The sequence below is a fragment of the Puntigrus tetrazona genome, chromosome 25, assembly GCF_018831695.1.
Source record: "Puntigrus tetrazona isolate hp1 chromosome 25, ASM1883169v1, whole genome shotgun sequence".
Lineage (NCBI taxonomy): Eukaryota > Metazoa > Chordata > Actinopteri > Cypriniformes > Cyprinidae > Puntigrus > Puntigrus tetrazona.
Window position 1 is genome coordinate 4,908,485 of NC_056723.1, and position 22,899 is coordinate 4,931,383.

Genomic DNA, 22,899 nt, shown 5'->3' on the forward strand with positions numbered 1-22,899 from the left:
TGCTACTGTACGCTGGCTAGGAGGGCCAAATTTTTATAGCATGCTCTCTGGGGAAGAAAGAACAGTAATTACTATGCCTTAATAACTCCTCATCAAACACAACTACAACTACTAAAGCTTTAATGATCCATGATGGCTCTGTGAGGGCAGGAACCGAAGTGCTTAGTCACTCATTAGACAGGGAGACAGACAGCGCACATATACGCTGTTTATCTTTTTTTTCTCTCCCTCTCTTGTCAAGATCAGTACGGAAGATGACCACACTGCCTGTTCAAAAAGTCCTTTGGGTAAACAAGGTCTCATAAGCAAACCTGCGAAAAAAACGAATGTTTCGAGGCAAGTTCAAGGACATTTGTAATATCTATATAATATAAATATAACGATTGACACTCGTTAAGAAGCATCACACAGCCATCATATGAAGAATCAACACAGCGGCCAGATTTACTGCACTAAACACTATGAATTTTAATACGGTTCACGCGGAACTCACGTGCGCCGTAAATCAGTCAGAGCAACAGAAATCATTCAATTATGCTGAAAACGCTGGGCGTGCAATACGACAATAAATCTTTCGGAGGATTTGGAGTCCGTTTAGAAAATTGAAAATATTATTACGTGCCTGTCTTTCGTGGGAAAAGAAGAACAAAACAAAAGGAGGCGTGAGGAATAACGACAGCCTCCAGCTATTGTTCGTTTTATTCGTAAGGAAAACAGGTGCAGTGAAAGTGAACGGTGACCCATGCTGTCATTCTGTTTGCGCGTTAACGTGCTGAGTGAAAAAAAAGCCTGAAAGATCCGGAACGACATTAGCAGGTTGAACGAATTTTTTCGAACGAAGTCCCTTTTGGTCACATTTTTGATATTACGAAATAATACACCCAACAGTTAGGTTTCCTCGAACCAGCGTGTAACGTTATAACAGAGGGAAAAAAAATAAACGGTCACTTATCGAAAACACGTATGCTGTGCAAATAATAAAAAACCCGTCAAAAACGAATTATTCAAAGCTATTTTTTAAGAAACTGCTCTCAGAAGTTGGACTAAAATGTAAAAGCTTAATACGACAGTAATGAAATACGGAAAAACTTTATTTTCTTTAACTTCCCCTTAGTTTTCCGTTAATGAAACAAAACAACGACAAAACACACGAACTGTCATTTACCTTAGAAACGAGACCGCTGACCCCTCCTCAAACCCGAACCGAGCTGTCATTGCGCTTCAACACAGCCTCGGAATCCGGTAACGGGCTCACATTTCACACTACAGCTCCGAAATGAACTCCGATCGCGACAGAAATTTAAAGCACATCCACCGGGGAACCGTTACGGAGTGTTCGCGCCGTTCCGCGAGATCCCCGCGAACTCAACTCGGCATCACGCGGCGAGAGCGCGCAGATCGATGAAACTTTCAACAGCGCGCGCGTCTTCCTGTAGTCCTTTATCTTTAATTATTTATTAATCTCGCGTCTGCCAGTTTACACGGTATACTTAATATCGAAAGGTTCGCCAAAAAAACCCATCTGTGGTGTCACGTGCCATCGATAGCCTCTTCTTTATTGTTCTATAGACATAACGGGCTCCGTAATACATCCGTACACAAATCCCCGGTAATCACAAATGGCCTACAATTCCCAGGAAGTACGTCATGGCACGAGCCTGCTCGGCGTCTGCGATTCACGGGCTCCATCTGTAGGATTCAGACACGCTGTTCATAATTAAAATTTGACAGACCTCTTTTAAATACAGTGCTAGCAGTAAATGCATCGCGTATTTAACGCTATTTTAACGTTCTTGAACAGTTAATCCAGAAATAAGTAATTTAAAATAAACCATTTCGCAAGACTGTTCATGTTAGGAACTGTCCATTTTCAAAGCATATGTACACAATGAAAGTTGAATAATAGTAAATAAATAATAAATAAACTGTGACAGAATTTTCATTGCCGCGAATGAATCAGATTACATCCGGGTCCTTCTCAGTGCGGAGACGCGAAAGTAATCAGCATAATGTTTGCTTTGAAAGACATATATTACATTTACAGTTTTGTCAATATCTTTACTCTGAAAGCAGCAGCGTGCAGATCACAAATGAAATAGGAATTTCCTTCAAGGATTCATCCTCGCTGAACCAAGCTCCTGCTAAGCTGATTTTGTTCCTGCTTCCATCATTTCGAAAAAAATAAAATAAAATTCAGCACAGGTTCACGTCTTAAGCCTACAGCTCCTACAAATAATAATAATAATAATAAAAAATAATACTTTATTTACACCACAATTTCATTCTTGTTTAGGACTGAAAGGGTGGATTTAAGGGGGAATCCATTAATGAAATCATAAATTGGTGTCATTAAATTTTTTTTATTGCTTTTTAGTTTTACAATAAAATAAAATAGTTTTAAAATAATGAGAATCAATCACCTTGTATCACTTTATTAATGTATTGACCTAAATAACAATGAGCAATACATTTGTTACATTATTTATTATTCTTTGATAACATTGAATAAATAATAATAACAATAATAACAATAATAATAATAAAAAAAAAACAATTACTACTGATAGGCCTATTTTTTCCTCGTGCCCAAATAAATTAAACACAAAGCTGTATTCAATAATGTTTTTGTAAATTATGTTGTAAATAAAAATAAATGCGTTAGAAGTATTTTTAATGGTGAGTTCATGTTAACTAATACACAGCTGTTATAAACAGCTATACTAATATTAACACATAAAAACTTATTGTAGTGTGTTAAACATCACACACACTAAAGTAACGAAAAACATGTATATGTTAATTGGATTCTTATCTAACAACGTTAATAAATAATAAACGTAAGTCGAAAAAAAGTTTCGAAAATATCAGTGTAAGCACTAGATGGCGCGCTTATGCAACAAATGCGTCTCTCGCTTCGCCGTTCCTCGTTCAGCGCATGCGCAGCGCCGTTCTTTGTTGTCACGGTCCAAATTTATCCCGGAATAAGGGCAGCACGCATGTGCCGTGAACCCGGATGTATCAGGACTTGTTTGAATAAAGAACAAAAGCATCGGGCTGAAAATGCATGATCGAGACTGTTATTAGAAAGTAAAGGAATCTGGTTCCGCTCGTGGTAAAGTACCAGCGCTCGTTTTAGATGATTGATCACAGCAACTAACGCCTTGGAGTTGTACTATTTTAATGCATTTGCTTTTAGTCACGTAAACGCGGCACCACACCAATGCGTGAACATACTCGCAGCAGTCTATAAACATAACGCCGTAGCTTTAGTTGTAGTGCTGCAATGCATTTGATTCACGTCTACGGTAAAAAGTACGAGCGCGGCAGCAACTGGTCCGAGCCAGAGGTGCTGGAGCTGCTGCAGATCTGGTCAGACGTGCCGGTCCAAACCGAGCTGGTGACCTGCCTCCGAAACCAGCATGTGTTCAACCGAATCGCCAGCACTCTGCGACAGAAGGGCATCAATCGGACCGGGGACCAATGCAGGGAGAAGATCAAAAAGTTGAAGCTGGAGTACAAGCAGAAGACTCTGAGGTCCGCGAGGTATTACGAGCTGATGGAAAGGGCGCAGAGCAACCGGTCCGCTGCTACCTCCGGTTCGACTCTGCCTTTATGGGGCGGCACGGTGACGAACCAAGTGACCGGGATGCAGGGGTCAGAGGCGCCCGGTCACCCGCCCAGGGCAGGTGAGATACTGGAGATCAAGACGGAAGTGATGAGCTCGGATGATGAAGCGGTGGGCCCTCCCGAGATGCTCTATGAGTTCGGACCTGTTGATGAGGACGATGAAGCAGGCGCCGCTGAACACAAACATACGGGTCCCGGCGCGGAGGAGAACGCCGAGATGGACGGAGAGCAGGGAAACGCGCATGTCGTCTGTTCCCCATCAGGTATCGCGAAAGCACAGATTTGGACGTGTGAATGTCGACGGTGCAATAGAAACCAAACATAATCTGCACGGTGCGCTGCGCAGTATACACACAGTCCACTATACAGCCGCGCGTTGCATAGGCGGGCGGGTAGGTTAGTGTGCTCACAAATGCGTATTTCTCCATGATTTAGGATTTTGGGAGGCAGTTTAGATTTTTTTCACCGTTGGTCCCACTGCAGTTTTATGAAAATCAATTTTCACACATAAACATACACGAACAGAACAGGAACGTAGTAGTGTTTTTGGTTTGCAGTAACACCTGGAAAACGATGGCATGCAATATAACTTTATAAGTTACATATTAGTTAGCAATATTCAACTCGTTCTGAGTTAAGGATATGGTGGGCTATTTTTGAAAATTCGAGACATACTTTGGTCACATTTAAATCTGCACAATTTGTAACAATAGTATTCAATTTATGAAAAAAAAAATGTTTGAATGATACAAAATAAACCCATCTGCCTCGACAGATTAAACTTAACAAAACACCACCTGCGTAAGGTCAAAAGTTTAGGGTTTATAAGATTTTTTTATTATTATTATTATTATTATTAATAATTTTTATACATTTTTATTTATTAAGACTTTTATTTAGTTCAGCAATGATGCATTTATTTGATAAAAAATACACTAAAATTATAAAATATTATTATAACTGTTTTTATTGTAATAGATATAAAAACAAAATATTTCTGTGATGCGAAGCTGAATTTTTATCATCATTACTTCAGTCGCATGATCCTTCAGAAATCATTTTAATATGCTGATATGATGCACTAGGAACATTTAATTTAATCAGCGGTTTATTTATTTAAAACGCAAGGCTTTTTGTGTTTTTACCCATGTTTTTACCATCACTTCGTTATCAGTTTAGAACATAATAAAAAACTAATGTAGTGTTTATTTCATACATTTTGTTTGGCATGTTTATTATTTTTGCGCATTGCATTTATTTCATTGCGTTTCAGTTGACCTTCAGGAATAATATTTTCATCACAGCAGTGCGTGCACAAAATGGCGTCACGTAGATGTAGCATCAAAATTGCATTGAACTATGAGCCTGACCTACCGGTTTTAGCTGATATTATCCATATTTATCTAAAAGGTCTGTGCGGTTTAACGGCGTACAGGCTTTATTGCAGTATTTCTGCCAGACCCTTTGTTGTGTCTCTGCTGTTGGCGGTGATTTTCCATCCAGTGCCTCACTTTCATCACCGCAGATGTTCTTGACAGCGCTGGCGTGTTATCACACCAACTGTCGCTTTAATGAAATGTTGAGATAATTGTTCAGTAAATTTTTAATCAAGTTTTTATTTGGTCTTTTATCTCTTATTGACTGATTTTGATGTTTAATTTCTGACGATATCACGCCGCAGATTGCAGTGACCAGAACATGACTGGCTCCTCCGGTGCGGGTGTATCCCCGGCAACAGCTCCCATTGTGATGAGAGACGGAGGTAGCCATGGCGACCAAGAAGGGGCTTCCGGATCGTTCCATCAGAGGAAGCGCCGGCGAGTGGGACGTGGGGGCGATGGGGTGCTATCGAACGCCCTGGCTGGATATCTAAGCTGGCAGCAGACGGCAGAGGAGCGTTTCCTGGCTCTGGAGGAGGCCCGGATGCGGCAGGAGGCGCAGGCCGAGGAGCGGAGGGAGCAGCAGGAGGAGAGACGGGCCAAGCAGGAGAGAGATCACGAGTTTCGTCTCATGTCCATGTTGACCAAAGTCCTGAGTTCATCGCATGGGACGGAGGAGCAGAGCGTCTCCACCAGCAGGGAAACGATCCCCGGCACCTCACAAACCTTGTTCCCCTATTTGTTACCGAACAGTGCCAAAGCCGTACCCAGCATGCTTTGGGGCGATCAGACGGCCCAGTACAACCCGTACCTTTCCCGCCGTGGTAATAGCATGCGGCTGAAGCAGGGAATCCTACAGGAAGGCTACAATCAGTATCACGCCAACAAGCACGACGAGAACTCAAACCCTCATGTTAGTCTCCATGAAAACAGTACAGCTTAATTATTATTATTAATTATTGCATATTTTTTGTTGTTGGCGGTTTTTAATTTAGTATACGCTGCAGTAAGATGTCTTTTCTTTTCAGTCATTTGTGCGTGAATTGTAGTGCGCTTTGGTCTGGATGTGGAAAAACATGATAAATCATATACTTTTATATTTATTTATTTATTTTTTAAAGAAATTAATGATTTAATCTAGCAAGGACACTTTAAATTGATTAATGTAACAATTTAAATTTAATTTATTTATGTAGCGGCAAATTAACTAAACGCTGCTTTCTTTGGGGGGGTTTATTTTCCCCAAATCAAGAAAAATTGTATATTGCATGAAAAAAAAAGGAAAAAAAAAGAGAAATAGAGACATTTTACTGCACTGTACTGAACCACTAGATAACACCTGTGGTGGGAGGGGGTTAAAATAAACTTGGTTTACAATAAATTGCTAAAATATTGACCTTTGGCCATAATTTATATAAGTTCATAATTTATATCCAAAACAATATTCACGAATCGAGATACAACCGCTTGCATTAGAGAAGATTCGTGAAATTATGCATCTCCAGTCACTCGCTTGGTTTGTTCTTCCTTTTTTTAGTTTGCTTATTTTAGTGTGATTTTTGTATTCGTCTAGCTTCTGCTGTGTGCTAATTTTCTGTGGTTTGTAATGTGATTTATTTCAGGGCATTATAAACTTAGGAACCAGTGAAAACAAGCTGTGCTTTGACCTCCTGCGGAAAAGAGTAAGAGATGCAGTTTATTTTTTTAGCGTTCATTAGCGCTGATTTTTTACCTGTTGGGCAAAAAAAAAATCGAGTGAAAAAAAAAATCCCATTATAATATATATCACACTATCATGGCCAGTGAGCAACCAGCCAAAACACAGTATAGCAGCTGAATAAAAACAAGCTAAATGCCATTCAGAACACCTCAGAAACTGCATACCAGTATCCTAGCAACCATCTACAGAAGCCTGTCAAGTTTTGCACCGGCAAGCACCGCTCACATGGTCTTCAGAGGAATTTTTTTAGTGTTGCTACTACAAGAAAGGCTTCCAAAAGCCTTTATATGCACAGAAATTGTTATCGAGCCTGGATATTACACTTTGAGGTTATTTTGATCGATTCTTGGTATCTCCAACAGCTGATGCGACCTGACATGCTTCACGTCGAGCCTGCTTTCTTACAATACCCAGACTGGAAAGGCCACAGTTTGTAAGAAACCATTTTTCTTAGCTTCTTTGAACCGTGCTTGTTTTTCCTGTAAAAAAATCTATAATTAATTTGACTCACGGTGTTTGTGTAAAATCCCATGCTCAGCTTTCATTTCACAGTATCGATGTTCTTTTCCCCAAAGCCTTCGAGAGGAAGTTGCTAAGTTCCTCTCAGACTTCTGCAGTTCTCCCAAACCGCTAAAACCAGAGAATGTGAGTCTTTTTCTATATCGGTGCTATATTATTTTCACTGTATTATTTCTGTTAGCCTTCTTCTTTCTGTTAAAGGAGAAATCGGACCACACGCTGATTTTCTTTGGTTCTTTCGCAGGTCTGTGTTATGAACGGTTGTGGGTCTCTGTTCTCGGCTCTGGCAGCTTCGCTTTGTGACCCAGAAGGTATCAGACAGAACATGTCTGGTCTCATGATTGCTTTTGATGTTTTTTTTTCACATTCTCACCAAGGCTGCATTTATTTGATCGAAAATACGGGAAAAAGTCAAAGGAGCTGTTTTTTTATGCATTTTAAAACGTAAATTAGTCCTTTGATGCAAAGCTTCATTTTCAGCATCGTTGCCATTTACTGAAAGCCTCGGATGTGGAGAGTAAACCTTTTTATGAATTGAGAAAATGTTTCTTTACTTGATTTTACTTGATAATGGTGCAAAATTAAACCAGGATTGGCTGTATGTGTCTGAAATGTGACTTGATATTGTGTTTTACAGATGCCATTCTCATCCCGTCGCCCTTCTATGGTGTTATAACGGAGGATGTAGGCTTGTACAGCAGTGTCAAATTACACCATGTGCCACTTTACAGTCAGGTGATAGAGAAATTTCAATCGTAATATTTCATAATGCAACATTGACGTGTTATAGCGGTTTCTTGCCGCTTTATTTTCTGTGTCTTGTGGCTATACGTCTTATATTTCTGTTTGTATTTGTATCTTTTTGGTATAGCCCACAGGACGTGATGTCAGACCGTTCCAGCTCACTGTTGAGAAACTGGAGAACTCTCTTAAAGAGGCCAAAAAAGAGGTAAACTTACTTAAACATACAGTTTACTCGCTTGAAACTCACTTTGTGTGACTCTTATTAAAGTTGTACTTTCTTTAAATAGGGATTGAACATCAAAGCCCTTATTCTGTTAAACCCCCACAATCCACTGGGAGAAGTGTACTCGTCTGAAGAGATGATCGCCTTTCTGCAGTTTGCCAAAATGTGAGTTTCAAAGCACTGAACCAAAGCCGCTGTTTCGTTCAGATCTTTAATATCTTGAAGTCAGTGTCATTTGATCAATACAGAAATATTAATGGCATGTATAACTTTGCTTAAAGGAACGCGCTGTTACTTTAACTCCCCTAGAGTTAAACAGTTGAGTTTTACCATCTTAGACTCTCTAGTTCCGGCGGTAGCGCTTTTAGCCGCAGCTTAGCGTAGATAATTGAATCTGATTAGACCGTTAGCATCACGCTCAAAGATGATCAAAGAATTCCCAAACGGTTCCTATTTTAAAATGGACTCTTCTGTGAGAAATGCTTATAAATAAAGTTTTAAAAAATATTAACCTTCTGTAGTTCCATCGTGTACTGAGAATTACAGAAAATGAAAAGTTGCGATTTTGTAGGCCGATATGGCTAGAAATTATAATCTTATTTCAGCCTAATAATCAGGGTGCAGCAGGTGCAATGATGTTATGCAGATTCTTATTAAAAAATATAGATTCTTTGGTGATTTTTGAGCGAGATGATAATGGTCTAATCGGATTCAACAATCTACACTGAGCTGCAGCTAAAAGCGCTATCGACGGACCTGGAGATCGGCTGAATAGATTTAAAAACTGTAAAACTCAACTGTTTAAGTCTAGGGAAACTGGAAAATGAGCCTATTTTCAAAAATAGGGAAGTGTTCCTTTAATGTAACAAAACTGATTGTTTTAAGAATGTTTATGCGGGTCTTTTTCCATATAAGCAAAACATTTATTGAGCGGAGACGGGTTACTATCATAAGAGAATTTGCACTTCAGAGCTTGCCGTTCCATTTGTTGTGGGGAAAACGTCATTTTTCGAAACGGTTTTGGAACGGCATGATGACGAATAAACGATGAAAAACTTTCTAGTTGGGCCTGCGATCGCGCTTTGTTTTCACGCGCTTCATTAAGTTGCACTCTACTGACGAGAAATTACATTTGTGTTCACGAATGTCATTTGAATTTTAATTTCTGCCCTCAGCGGCACTGATTTATTCACGCTTTCGCTCTCATTTGCTCCAGGCACAAGCTTCATGTGATCGTGGATGAGATTTACATGCTCTCCGTGTTCAACGAGACGGATACGTTTCGCAGTGTTCTCAGCTTGGAGGGGTGAGAGACGTGCACGCGAAGACTCTCTCTCTTACTTCTGTGCTTTCTAAATTCTAATTTACTTAGTTTTCTGCTCAATGAACTAATATGCCCTGAGCTAAAACTGAAACATACTTCATTAGGTGTCAAGGAAAATGTAATCTTGTGTTCTAGTTGAATTCTAGTCGAACTCCTCAAAAGTGTATTTTGCCTAAAAATATATATAATTTGTTGAAAGTATTTTTTTTTTTAGCTGAAATATTATTTAAATCTTTATTGTAATGTCAGAAAGTAACTTTTTGCTTAGGGCACAAGTAGAGTTTCAATAAAAGAAACATTTATTTATACATTTTCCTGACAGTTTGACTTTGTTGAATATACATGAGCAACGCACATTTCAAAATCGAAACATGGCATGGGAGTTTTATATGGATGTATCTTTGAAGAAGTTTCAATATCATTTTCATTTTATCTGATAAAGTAATTTTTATGAGCAGAGTTTTTTTTTTTTTTTTTTTTTTTTTCTGTCGCTCCAAAAGCGCCTCCTGCTGACAGAATGAATTTGCATTTTCAATAAGCCCATCTCCAGCAACATCACTTCTTTTCTGTTTCCCTTTGAGCCCTTTTCATATTCTTTATCCTGGCTGAAGCACTTTTATTTCAATCTTTAAGAATAATCTGCATATGTTCTAGTTTAAAGCTAAAATGTATTAATATTAATAAGGTGAGTCTGAGATTTTTCTGACTTTTTGTTTGTGAGGTTGTATGAAGGCTAAAGGTGAATATTTATTATTATACTATTTTTATTTCTAAGATACTGTGTGGTTTTATAGGAGGAGGTTCTGCAATTTGGCAAATAAATTTTTCTGAAAATTTTAAAGTATTGTTTATTTTGATATTGGAACTATGTAGTAGCCACCGAGATTAAGAAAAACATCATGATATCAATTTTGGCCATAGGTACATGTGAATATCGTACTAATCATCGCACATTTTTCCACAGGTTGCCAGATCCCCAAAGAACCCACATCATGTGGGGTGTCAGTAAGGTATTGTCACTATTTCAACTGTGGGAATAGCATTTCCTCAGATTCTTGGCCTTGCTTTATTGTTTTCAAATGTTGTTGTGTACACGTATAGGACTTTGCTATGGCAGGAATGCGAGTTGGCACGGTCTACTCTGAGAATAGAGATTTGGTTCAGGCTCTGGATCAGCTGGGCTGTTTCCATGGAGTCCCAGGACCCACACAGTACCAGATGGCGCAGCTTCTCAGAGACAGAGGTACCCATGTTCTCCCTGGCTTTGTCGATGTTTTTCGCCCTATGGCTGATTCACAATTCCCATACATTTCGTCCTGCCTAGTATTAAAAATTTGTGTTCGTGTGTCCCAAATCATACTGTCAAAAGGGTGGTATATTGTAGTTTTTTTTTTTAAGTACTTAGTATGTGTTTGCATTGCACCGTTTTCAACTAAAAAATGTAAAACTATGTAGACGTCTTGGCCTTTCATTTACTTGACAATTGTGGGCCTGAAAATGTGAACCGTTGAACACCTTTGTCTCCGTGTAAACGCAAGCAAGCAAACAAAAAAAAGCCAATTTTTCGGGAAATGCATATGAAAAGCTCATTTGCAAAAACAGATAACTCTGTTTTTGAGAACTTTCAAAAATCATGTTTTTTCCAATTAATGTCAATCAAACTGTATAAACACAATAAAAACACAATAGCATAAAAAAACCTTGATTTTTAAACATTTTAAGTTTTTGCAAATACTGTATCATAGACTCATATGTACATGTTTATTTTTATGTTAGCGCTTCTTTACAATGTGACATCACCACCTACTGGCCTGGCATACATAATACAGCATTTTTAGTCATTTTCACTGCCCAGTGTGAAAGGGGGTCGCTTGACACCTATGTCGTCTATACATGACATTTTTGGTACATTTGTTGTCATGGAAAATGTCATCCATGTCAGCCATCGCAAAAAGGTGCAAAATCACTCTTACGCACCTTCACCCTCACCTTCACCTCAGCCTCGTGTCTGCGTTAGGCAAGTCAAGACCCCACTCAGAGCAGTTATGCACTGCTGCATTTGGATAAAAGCGTCTGCTAAATGACTAAATGTAAATGTAAAATGTACCCTTAACCTTTGACTATTATAAATGAAGACTGATTGTCCTGTAAACATAGCATCAAAATGGTCTGTATGGCTATATTTGAAGCTATACATTTGCTTTGAATGATGAGTAGACCAAAGTTTAAGTCATTATTCATTGATAACATTTCCCTTCTGGTGCGTGATTGGCCCTTTGCGGGGATTTTGATTGACAAGCGATCTGATCAATCATAACACCAAATTTTTAACGCTGTAATTTCATTATATAACTAGTAAAGAGAAGAATGATCGCTTCATGTGCCACTCGAGCTGAGACCCTGCTGCGATCTGTCATGACACATTAAAGAATAACTAAACGGTATTTAATTGAATTTCCTAAATGTAAAAAAAATCGAAAGCTGAGATTTTGTTTCATACCTAAACCAACCTGCTCTGTTGTTTTCTCTTCTTTTTCACTGCGTGAGAACATGAATTGTATCTTGAGTGATCGAGTTAAACCCAAATACAGTCTATTTCATGAACGGATCATTTAAAATTGATTCGTTCACAACAGCACTCAACTGAGGGAGATTTCTTGCTGTTTCCAGGCTGGCTGAATAGCGAGTTCCTTCCAGAGAACAGACGCAGGCTAAAAGAGGCTCACAGCTTCATGACGGAAGAGCTGAAGAAACTGGACATACCTTTCCTGCACAGGAGTGCGGGTTTCTTCATCTGGGCGGACTTGAGCAAGGTGAGCCCCTTAAGAAAAGATTTCTGCATCCTTGAAACTCTTGAAATCAGTCAAGTTCAGCCGATTTCCGTTTTTGTTTTGGTGTTCGTGTAGTATCTGAATGAGAAGACGTTTGCAGAGGAGCTGTGTCTGTGGAGGTGTTTTCTCAAGCACAAGGTTCTTCTGAGCTGTGGTCAGGCTTTCAGCTGTGCTTCTCCAGGCTGGTTCAGAATCATCTTCACTGATCAACTGCACAAGCTAAAGCTAGGTCTGTCGATTGGTTCCTTTTCCATTTCACTTCCTGTCGTCTTGTCCTGTGGAGTGGGATAAAATGTGATTTGGCATTTATTCCATTCAAATCATTGTTATTCAGGTGTGCAGAGGATTAAAAATGCATTAGAAGAACTTCAGGGCTCTTCAGTGCTTGAGACACAGAGGACAGCAAGTGGCGGACAGGATGACAGCCGTGGGACAGCGAGGAGGGAAGACACTAAGACAGTAGATGAGTGCAAAGACCAAACACTCAAGACCTCAAGCGCTCAAACCAAACTTGACACAATACACATTAAGACAGAACCCGTCTCATTGGCTGATGAGAACTTTGCCGTTATTAACGGCCAATCCGATATCCGCTCCGAGAGTCTGGACTCTCTGATTGGTACTCTGCGACAGCAGATCCACACGTCTGATTGGCTGGAGAAGCACAAGCCTGAGCTAGCTGCTGGACAGGACCCAACGCAGTTGGATGTTTTTACAGACTTGCTCGGCAAAGCCAGAAAATAGAGTAACAGCTGATTAGAAACAAGTTTGTGAAATACAACTGTCTTTTTCTTTTTTTATAAAAGATACTTTCACCTTATCTACAGTTTAAAGGCAAACTCTGTTAATTGCAGAAACAACAAAACGGCGATCCCTGTAATTAGAGATTGAAACGATTACAGAGAGTCACCACAGCAGTATATGAAATGTTGGATGTTTTTGTACTTTAATTATTACCCTGGCTGTCACAGTAATTGGAGACTGCCCCTTTAATTGCACTCATGTCAAATTTTAAGCATCCAGTCCATTGTCTCTGAGGTAATTTAGAGGGGTCTTATTGTGAGAAATCAATTTATTTTCAAATTAATATTTTGTATAAGGGAAATTATATTATAACTTTCAGAGCCTAAAATTTGCTTCTCGTCCTGCAAGAAACAAAAACTTATTCTTAATGAATGTTATTCTTAAAATTAGACTTTTCAGTAAAAAAAAAAAACTTAAAACAAATAGATTTACATAAGAAACGGCAATGCATTATATATGTTTAATACAAGTATTTTTTATTTAATGGTGCAGCAAGACAAACTGATATTCAAGAGAGTCTTTGACAAGTCTTGTGTTGTTTCTTATGTAAACAGATGTAGTTTTAAGGCTTTTTTTATATTTCACTTAAAAGACTAATTAAATACTCATTAAGAATTTTTTTTGCAGTTTTTCTGACTGTGTGTAGCACCTAAAACTCTGCACGGCCTTGCAAGGGATCCCAAGATTTGAATCGAGAGACAAATTTAGTCGGATCTTAACAGTTAGAACGGCAGAAATCACTTTCAGCTTTTAAAAGAGACTTTTATTATAGAATAACTTTATTGTTGACCTCCCGTATGTAAATGCGAAGTCCCGGTACTTGTTTTTATATGAAAGTCTTAAAGGCAAAGCACCAGACAGAGCTTTTAATATTTCAGTGTTTTTTCCTGTAAATATTTTTGGCACACATAAAAAAAAAAGGACTAACATTACACTCTAAACCTCAGGGGAAAAATGATGTATGATATGACCCCTCCAAATTGATTTTAAATAATTTAAGATTTTGTTGGGGGGGGGGTTTAATTGACTTGGCTTTCAGTTACAGGATAAAAAGTGGATGTGTTTATTTACTTTGTGACACTTCTTATCTTTGCAAGTTGAATATGTTCCAAAAAATGCCTTTTTTCGACACCGTGGTTGCTTTATCGGTTTTCAGCTTCCGAGGAGAATGCCTTGTTTCATTGGTGTTAAATGTTTTAAGGGCTCCTGACTGAACGAATGAATCAATCGTCAATTAAAACGTTATATGTTGAATTATATTTTCATCGTGTTGTGTTCCTCCTTTAAAACGATCTGAGATCAGATGCCGCAGACTCGCTTTTATCGTTGAGAATACGGCGAAACTGACCTGAGGTCTGTGGCAGAAAGCAAACGACAGGAAATAACCATGTTTCTGGGTTTCCTGTGAGCCCACCTTGCTGGAGAATAGAGAGTGGTTCTTTCCTGTGCCGTTTAGTCGTTGCCATGACGACACAACCACCCTCATGATGTACTGCTGCAGTTACTGTGGTTCAGACTACGTCTCTTACTACTAAAAGAAGCAAAAAAGTTATACACACATGGTGGCCAAAATATCTATCTTTTGCTGTAGCGTGTCAGTAGGGAATAACACTTTACGTTTCTAAATATTAATTTCAATTGTGGCATTACTTGTTATAATCCAGTGAGACTTCTGTTCTCCAAGATGCTTCAAGAGACCTACCTGCAAAACTAGTTACCTGAAAAACTAGGAGGCGGCTGCACGATGGCAAAAGATGCTTTTAAACACAAAGGATGATCACACCAAATGTGGAAATAATTTTGTTTTTGGAAATTAATTTATAAAGAAAATCTGTTTATGACTTTATCAATACTGTTGCTTCGCAGGTTTCTTGAAGCATCTTGGAGACGTTTCCACAGCTCTTCTGGATGTAATGTGTCTCAGTTTGTTGTTTCATCATGTCATTCCAGACCAGACGTCTTGTGTTGAGCACTGGCTGTTGTCAGACTCTGGCAAACAAAAATCTCACTGGATGGTAAAATGTATGTTGGAAAATGTAAACTGATATTTCTTACTGACACACCAGAGCAAAACATAGAAATAACTTTCTTAAACACATTTTTAGCTGGAGAAGATGCTAGTGTTCCTCTAGTCTCCACTATGTGTGTGTGTGTGTGTGTGTATACACACATTATACAGTACTGCTTGAACGTTTGTGAACCCCTTGCAGAATCTGTGAAAATGTAATTTTAACAATATGAGAGATGATGCAAAATGCATGTTATTTTTTATATTTATTTCGTGAGACAAAAAAATAGCTTTAATTATTAAAATAAGCCCATTCAAAAGTTTGTGAACCCTTGGTTCTTAATACTGTGTGTGGTTACTTGGATGATCCACAACTGTTGTTTGCTTTGTGAGGGTTGTTCATGAGTCGCTCGCTTGCTTTACAGTTAAACTGAACACTGTTCTGCAGACAAATCCTCCATGTCCTAGGTTTTCCAGCATCTTTTGAATATGTTAACGCTTTCCGGCAAAGATTGTATGATTTTGAAATTCATCTTTTAACAATGAGGACTCAAACACGGCTATTAAAAAAGGTTCAAACGTCATTCACTGATGCTCAAGAAGGGAACATGAGCAATAAACGTGTGTGTGTGTGTGTGTGTGTGTGTGTATATATATATATATATATATATTTTTTTTTATTACTGCTCTTCGGAAGCAACAGAAGATATGTGCATGTTTCCTAGAAGACAAATATAGCACAATTTACCTTGATCTTCAAATTCCAGAAGTTTTCACACCCATACAGTGACGGCAATTTTAGAACACTAGTACTTTCTCCAGCTAAAAACGCTTTGTCTTTTGTTGTAGTGTGTAAGGAAATGTCAGTTTACATTTTTAATCAATACACATTTACATATATACTTATGATTAATGAAACGTAATAATGAAATTCAGCCCACAGGCCCCTTTGAGCACAGTAAAGTGATTTCTACAATATCATTTTCACTATCCAAACCACACTGACTCACTGAAAGTACTCGCAGGGTTTCTTGGGGAATTTAAGCGCTCAGTGTATGTGTGAATGTTTATGAGAGGGGGAGTTTCCATTGCGAGTGGGTCTCCGCTGTGGGTCGAGGGAAATCTTTACAGTGTCATATTACAGCATCGTGAGGGGGAAGTGAAAAGCGCCTGCACATGATATAAAACGCTCTTGTTTCTGTCTCTCTGATTCATCTGATATTTGACAGCGATCAGCTATTGTCTTGCGTGGAAACAAAACTATCATTTAAACACATTTTAGAGACCCAAGCCATTCAAGGTAAGCAAACCTAACAACGATTTCCTAAATTTTGTCTGAACGTCCAGCTAAACTGGCAGCTTTGTCGTGTCATTACGTCTAACCATTCACTTTTCGTCAACAGAGCGATGCAAGGACCAGAACTGGTCGACTCGAGGAGTCGATTTCGATTTATTGAAGCTTGTGTCGGCTTGATGGGCTGTTTGTGTATCAGCTACGCAATCTGGACACCTCGATGGCTGGATGACCGGGGTTTGTGGACCTCAGGGAACGAGACCAGACTGGACGACAGCTGGACCACTGAAGACATTGCTAAAGGTGTGTGATGTGTGCTTTTCTCACAGATCTTAGGGAATAAAAGCTATTTGTCACAATAGTAAGCAAGCATAGTTTCAAATAGTTTGCTTAAAAAAGAATAATATACTATATTACTACAATATACTACAACATTATAAGCTTAAAAGTTAATAAAAGCTTTTTTTTTTTTTGCTGCAGTCATGTTGTATTCTGTCTAGGGAAAGAAGTCCGTCAGGACTGGTAGTAGTGGCCCCTCAAAAAAAAAAAGAAAATGTAAAAAAAGTATGCATACACCTCCGAAAGCAATTTTATTTGGGTTTGATCTGTCATGTTTTAGTAGCCCACGTGTGGCCTTCATTCATTTTTGCAAAACCTGGCATCTATAAAAACAGTAAAAAACCTAATTAAATGCATTCCTGTTGTGCGTTTCACGTTTAAAGCCTTGAAAATAATTGTTTTTAGGAGTATTAAAATATATAGCCAGAAGGAATTGATAGGAATTGAAAGCATTTTTGCAGGTTTTGACCTGCCGAGAAGCTCAGAACAGTCAAATGAGAGGGAATCTGTAAACTAATTCTGAATTTCCAACGTTGGTGTAAAATAATGATACAGTTTTGTGTTGGAGGGGTTTCTACGCATCGGTGGGCTGCAGCAGACAGGCTATGACACGCTGGACTTGCATTACTTGCATGTTTTGTTAGTTGGAGCTCGTCTGGTTTTCCCCTCGGTTCAGTTCTTCTTCAGAACAAGACATATGGTGATAGATATAAATAATGAAGTATGAAGTAATGACCGATCGGGTCTGTTTTAAATAGTTTCATGATGAGGTGCTGTTCTTTTTTTTTTTTTTATATATATATATATATATATATATATATATATAAAATTTGGACAAAAACGCAAAGGAAATCAGTGGGATGTGTTTTATTGTGTCAGTTAATGTTTTTTTAAGCCCAAAAAAAATCACAAAAATTAAGTAATTTTTTTTTTTTTTTTTTTTTTTTTTTTTAGCTTTGTTCCCCTCCTATTTATATTTCTGTGAAACAGCAAGCCATGGCTGGATAATTGTTTAATGTTCATAATCACTCTGGAGTGCTCAAATGTGTAAATATGAATGTTAATATACTTCAGATGTTTCAGTCTTATTTTACTCATAAGAATTTCTAGATGTGTGTGTATTAGAGAAAAACATTTATTTGATAATGATATTTTGCCACATTTTAAATTCGCATTATCCAACGACAGGTTAGATTCAAAATAAAAGATCAAAAGCATTTTCACAGCCTCCTTAATATATATGTATATATAATACACAATTTTTCATAAAAATTTTATAGTTCTATGTATTTCTGTGTGTGTCAATGACAAAAGTATTTTGTTAAAGAATTCATATTTTTAACTGATAGTCATCGTCATTGACATAAAATAAATCAATTTTCAATTTTGTGTCTGGACATAATCATCACTCATTACAGCAGACTATTTAATTGGTCTCCAAGGAGCCTGTTATACAGTATGGCGTTACTGAAGGTGTTTGTGTCCCTGTTTTTTTTTTTTTTTTCACAGCTCTGGAGGCCGAGAGAGTGTTTGCACTGGTGGCTTTCCTGATGTCTGTGAGCTCTGGACTGCTGTGTCTCATGTTTGCCCTCTGCTGGACGTCCCAAACGGTGCGTTCCTACTCCAACACTCGCTCGCTGCTGATGGCAGGCCAGGCTATCGACCCGACCACCCTGCTGCTGTTCACACTAGTACCCACAGGTCAGTACCTCCCTATTCAGGTTTCCTTAGTTAAGCGATATCCACGTTTTAACTTTTGCGATTTTGCTTTCCCAGGATTTTTCTTTTTGCTCAGCTGGGGGCTTTTCACCCATCAACACATTGGCGAGATCAGGGAGGACGTCGGTCGGCTCGGCCCGTCCTATTGGCTGGGAGCGGTGGGTTGGGCTTCTCTATTGGCCGTGCTGCCTGTGATCTTCCTGGCAGAGAAGTTTGTGGTTCCCGACATTCTGCCGGAGTTAAAAAAGGCTGGAGAAATGTGGTGGAAGGCCCCGGAGATCGCGCACGCGCGATCTTATAGCGAGGGTTGCCATCGCTCGCAGCATAAGTCTCATCCTGACTTCAGGAGGTACTTGTCAGTGCCTTGAGCGAGAGGAAGGAGGTGGCGTGGAAATACACAAAAAAGAATACCCTCTTGGTCTTCTAGCCAAATGTATGAGCTGAGCATATGCCTCACAACAGGGGTCGAGGACCTGGATGAGAAAGCTGTAACTGCTCTCTGTGAAGCAGGACACAAGGCTACAGGTCACATGGTTCGGGGATGGCTTTGACAGATATATTTGGACGAGGATGTTCGGAATATGTGACTAATGGACCATCAGAGTTCACAAGCTATTTTTCTGTAGCTTTTCACAGTTGACTTTCAGAGGTGTCAACCTACATGCTTTTTAAAATGCATGGTAAATATGCTACACGAAGGAACAAGAACAAGAAAGCACTGAAGTAGTTAATGTCTGATAAAGCGGCTAACGATCGCAATGGGAAGTGCTTAAGCAATGCTACTGCAAATGCAATCATTAGTGACACATTTTTAAAAAGTTTTGAACCGCTAAGATCCACTTTCCTGTAATGCTCACTGCCAAAAATGGTGATCACTTCATCCCGGATGGTTCTGCTTCTTCTCAGTTTTGCACACAATACTGTTTCAATATGTCAGAGCACTTTTATACTGCTAACACTTTAGTGTAATAGGGACTTCAAGGTGCTAATGCAAAATTAAACACTACTAGATGGTGCTGCAGTCGTTTTTGTCTTTTTTTTATGTGCAAACAGTGCTCTCTGCTGGTGACGCAAAGAGCAGTATATCTTGTGTATTTTGGAAGCTATATAACTAACTATAAAACCAATTATTAAACCAATAAATGAAATGGTTTTCATTCAAGGTTGAGTCCAAATCGATCTATCTATTCATCCATCCATCCGAGAAATCTGAGATCATATTGAAAGAATGTTTTAAGATTACTTTCATTAATTTAGTTTTTTTTTTTTTACACTTATTTAAATATACAATAAATGTCATATTTATGTAAAATATTATTTATTTTTATTTCAGTTTCTGTTTTAGTACTTGCCTTAGGCAGCATTTCCATTTTTCATTTCTATGTTTTTGGATCTAATATTTATTGAAATGATTTTAAATTTTTTTTTTTTTACCAACATTATATGCGAGTAATTTATAAGGTATAAAAAAAAAAGAAAAAAATTCACTTGGTTCTATGTCTAGATTTTAAAATTAATGTTAAAAAAAAAACCAAAAAAAAACCACACATTAGAAATCTTTTCACAAGTGTTCTCAGACTTTTGGAACTTAATATTTGCAGACCATTAAAATTATACAGGAAAACATCAGTAGTGTTCTGAGACTGAGGTCATGCCCTCTATCATTATGTTCTTCATTATCATGGAAACAAAATATGAGACAGAGCTTTCTGAACCTCTGTTTACATTCTGATCCCACCCAAGATGAGATGAATGAACTGGCTGTGTTAATTGTGCATTAATCAGGTGCGGGTCTAATTAAAAGGCAGTTCCGTCCTTTTAGCAGTGCCTAATGAGTTTGTTATTAAATCCACAGAGAACTGTTTTTTTAATTTACTATCAGGAACGCGCTTAATTGGCCCTCAGAACAGAACTTGAGTGTCCTTGAAGGTTGTGACGGCGGGGAGCTCGAGAGCGCACCGGTTGACATCTCGGTCTCCCCCGTGGGGAGCATGAAAGTCGCTCTGTGCGAAAGGTGTGTGTGTCCTGGATGTAAGCGGCCACTTAAATGATCGTTTGAGGAGAATTTCAGTGCAGTGCACCTCTCAGAGGAACTCAGCTGTCCACACAATGCTGACATGCAGGTGTGCCCTTTTTTCTGCTGTGTACGCTTTTTACTGTTATTTACGACTGTTTGTTCCCAGGTGAGGACATCTTTTTTTCCACTTAAAAGACAGCTAAGTTTAGCCTGTCCTGAAGTGTCCCTTTTGGGCAGGGCAAATGCTGGTCAAAATGAACTTCTGATTCCCCTTTACAAAAACTTACCATGGTTGCCATAGGGCACAGTCAAATTCACTACAATAATATTTGATATTTGGTTTATATAAAAAAAATCTGACTACCTGGCTCTCCAGCAGGTCCTTGTTCCCCTGTACAAAAAAAAATGGAACACTTGTAAAAAACTCGCTTAACTAACTTCTACTCTATCACAAATTAATTCATGAGGGTCAATTTAGTGAAAATTAGATTTATACATCCAAAAAATACATAAATAAGCTTTCCATTGATATATGGTTTGTTATGGTGTGACCAAATTTGGACCAAAGATATAGCTATTTGAAAAACTGGAATCTGATGAAGCAAAACCATCTAAATAAAAGTTCTGAGCAATGCATATTACTAATTAAAAGGCCTTAATTCATTTTTTATGTTTTTTTTGCATTTGGGACTCTATTTCGAACCTTACTAATAAAAGATGTTCGCTAGTTGTAACTATTGTTTTAAAGTGTGGTAATATTGCATTATATTTGACTTGTAAATCATAAATACATCTGACATAGTAACTGCACTTAAAGTTGGGCTGCCAACATCAAATCAAAATGTACACAATTTTCTTTTAATGCATGATTATGTTCTTTTTTTTCAGCTTCTAAAACAACTTTCCGATTTTTAGACAACTTTCCTTTTTGCCTGCTATCACGAATCCCTTTTTCAGGCCTGTTCCTTTAATCGTAGGTCTCCATTCAGTGATTAAAAAAATCCTGTTTTAATCAAATTAAATGCGTGACTGAGTCAAAGTTCCTATGCTCTGCTTTGATATAACCAATTTAGCAAACATCAGGTGAAATGTATCCTTATTTTGTATATTCATGGTATTATTAGCGTCATTCTAGCGCTATAAACGTACGCCCTCAAATAAAATATACCTCTGTTCTGCTTAAAAAGTAATGCACACTCAGTAATTGGTCGGAGGCGGCCATTTTAATGACTCCTCGTCAGCTGTGCCAGTGGGATTGATTGACAGGGAAGCCACGCCCACTTGCTCAGCATGTGTTGCTATGCGAGGCCTCAGCCCTGGCGACACTCTTCATATCAATTAAAGCCCAATTAGGGAGCCATGTTCTGCTAATTATGCTACGCTTCACATTCCCAGAATAAAGTGAGCGTGTGTTTACTGAGATAAATAAATAAAGACACGGGCTGCCAAGGCGAGCCGACCTTAATCAGATTTTCAGTGCTTTCTCTCTCTCTCTCTTTCCCTGAGTGTGTGTGTGTGCGTGTGTTTCTACTGTGTGATCGAAACAGGTGGTGTAATTATATGACTTCGCCATTTGGTGACAGTGTTGTAACATGTCTTGTGAAAAAGGCGCCAATTCTCCGTCTCATTTCTTCCTATTTGACGAATAATGAAATCAGGGAAGGTTATTTCATGCAGGGAGGTTGTTTGCTTGTGTGTGTGTGTGTGTGTGTGTGTGAGTAGCGAGAAAGAGGAAAAAAAACGTCCACACGTGTGGACTGCTTCATCTGTTCAGACGCGCAAGCACATTTGGACGAAATGTCGCCTAAAAACCAGACAGTGTTCAGTATTCTGGAATATAATAAATAATAAAGATTCATGTGCTGTGTCTTTTTATAAGATCTTCTCAGCCTGCCGTAATTGGACGTTTTTTTACCCAACGGTTTTGCAAGCCAAGCTCACAGCTTTAACCGCAAAGAGTCAGACGAGAAAGAGAGACAGATAAAATGATTGAAAAAATAGAGTGATTTGAGAGATAGAAGGAGGGAAAATCTGATACGACAAAGGAGAAGAATGTAAAATAAGATAAAATCCATCAAGTACAACCTTAAATTTGGATTTTATTTGACTACCCGTAGGTCCTTGTTCTCCTTCTAACACGGACTTTAAAGTACAATTCAATTCACAAAATTCCTCTTCTACCTCCTCTCTCGTTTTAGATTGTGTGACAGAATCAGAGTTAAGTCTAGGTTTTCCGCTTCGCGTCCTTGCTAATGGCTAATCTTGTCTATAGCCTTAGACTTGAAATCAATCTGTGCCCATGAGACCGGCCCCCACATCGGTCATTTTTATGGCTAGTCTTATGTAATGTG

The 22,899-nt window shown here is 38.5% G+C and overlaps 3 protein-coding genes across 5 annotated transcripts in view; 2 read left to right on the forward strand and 1 right to left on the reverse strand.

Moving 5' to 3' along the window:
* The window catches only part of furinb (furin (paired basic amino acid cleaving enzyme) b), a 77,869-nt gene extending 76,255 nt beyond the window's left edge, over positions 1–1,614 (reverse strand). For all 3 annotated transcript variants that reach the window (XM_043227609.1, XM_043227608.1, XM_043227607.1), the window contains exon 1: positions 1,166–1,614. The gene's annotated coding sequence lies outside the window, so the exon portion shown is untranslated. The remainder of the gene's footprint in view (positions 1–1,165) is intronic.
* Positions 1,615–2,639: 1,025 nt separating this feature from the next.
* accs (1-aminocyclopropane-1-carboxylate synthase homolog (Arabidopsis)(non-functional)) lies at positions 2,640–14,430 on the forward strand. Its single transcript, XM_043228476.1, has 15 exons — positions 2,640–3,890; positions 5,309–5,919; positions 6,629–6,688; positions 7,089–7,159; positions 7,302–7,371; positions 7,490–7,556; positions 7,883–7,980; positions 8,117–8,194; positions 8,277–8,377; positions 9,429–9,518; positions 10,501–10,546; positions 10,638–10,779; positions 12,207–12,349; positions 12,443–12,596; positions 12,702–14,430. Exons 1-15 carry the CDS (start codon positions 3,284–3,286, stop codon positions 13,109–13,111), a joined length of 2,748 nt encoding a protein of 915 aa, XP_043084411.1. The 5' UTR covers positions 2,640–3,283; the 3' UTR covers positions 13,112–14,430.
* Positions 14,431–16,339: 1,909 nt separating this feature from the next.
* si:ch211-256a21.4 lies at positions 16,340–19,552 on the forward strand. The gene is made up of 4 exons (XM_043227568.1): positions 16,340–16,479; positions 16,583–16,776; positions 18,322–18,513; positions 18,589–19,552. The coding sequence occupies exons 2-4, from the start codon at positions 16,587–16,589 to the stop codon at positions 18,897–18,899; spliced, it is 693 nt and encodes a 230-aa protein (XP_043083503.1). The 5' UTR covers positions 16,340–16,479; positions 16,583–16,586; the 3' UTR covers positions 18,900–19,552.
* The last annotated feature ends 3,347 nt before the right edge of the window (positions 19,553–22,899 follow it).

Bases quoted from the DNA above. Each gene is read 5' to 3' on its own strand.
- si:ch211-256a21.4 (XM_043227568.1), top strand. From the start codon at position 16,587: ATGCAAGGACCAGAACTGGTCGACTCGAGGAGTCGATTTCGATTTATT. The intron at 16,777-18,321 runs GTGTGTGATGTG...TTTTTTTCACAG, and splicing joins CACTGAAGACATTGCTAAAG to CTCTGGAGGCCGAGAGAGTG. The intron at 18,514-18,588 runs GTCAGTACCTCC...TTGCTTTCCCAG, and splicing joins GTTCACACTAGTACCCACAG to GATTTTTCTTTTTGCTCAGC.
- accs (XM_043228476.1), top strand. From the start codon at position 3,284: ATGCATTTGATTCACGTCTACGGTAAAAAGTACGAGCGCGGCAGCAAC. The intron at 3,891-5,308 runs GTATCGCGAAAG...ATCACGCCGCAG, and splicing joins TGTCGTCTGTTCCCCATCAG to ATTGCAGTGACCAGAACATG. The intron at 8,378-9,428 runs GTGAGTTTCAAA...CATTTGCTCCAG, and splicing joins TTTCTGCAGTTTGCCAAAAT to GCACAAGCTTCATGTGATCG.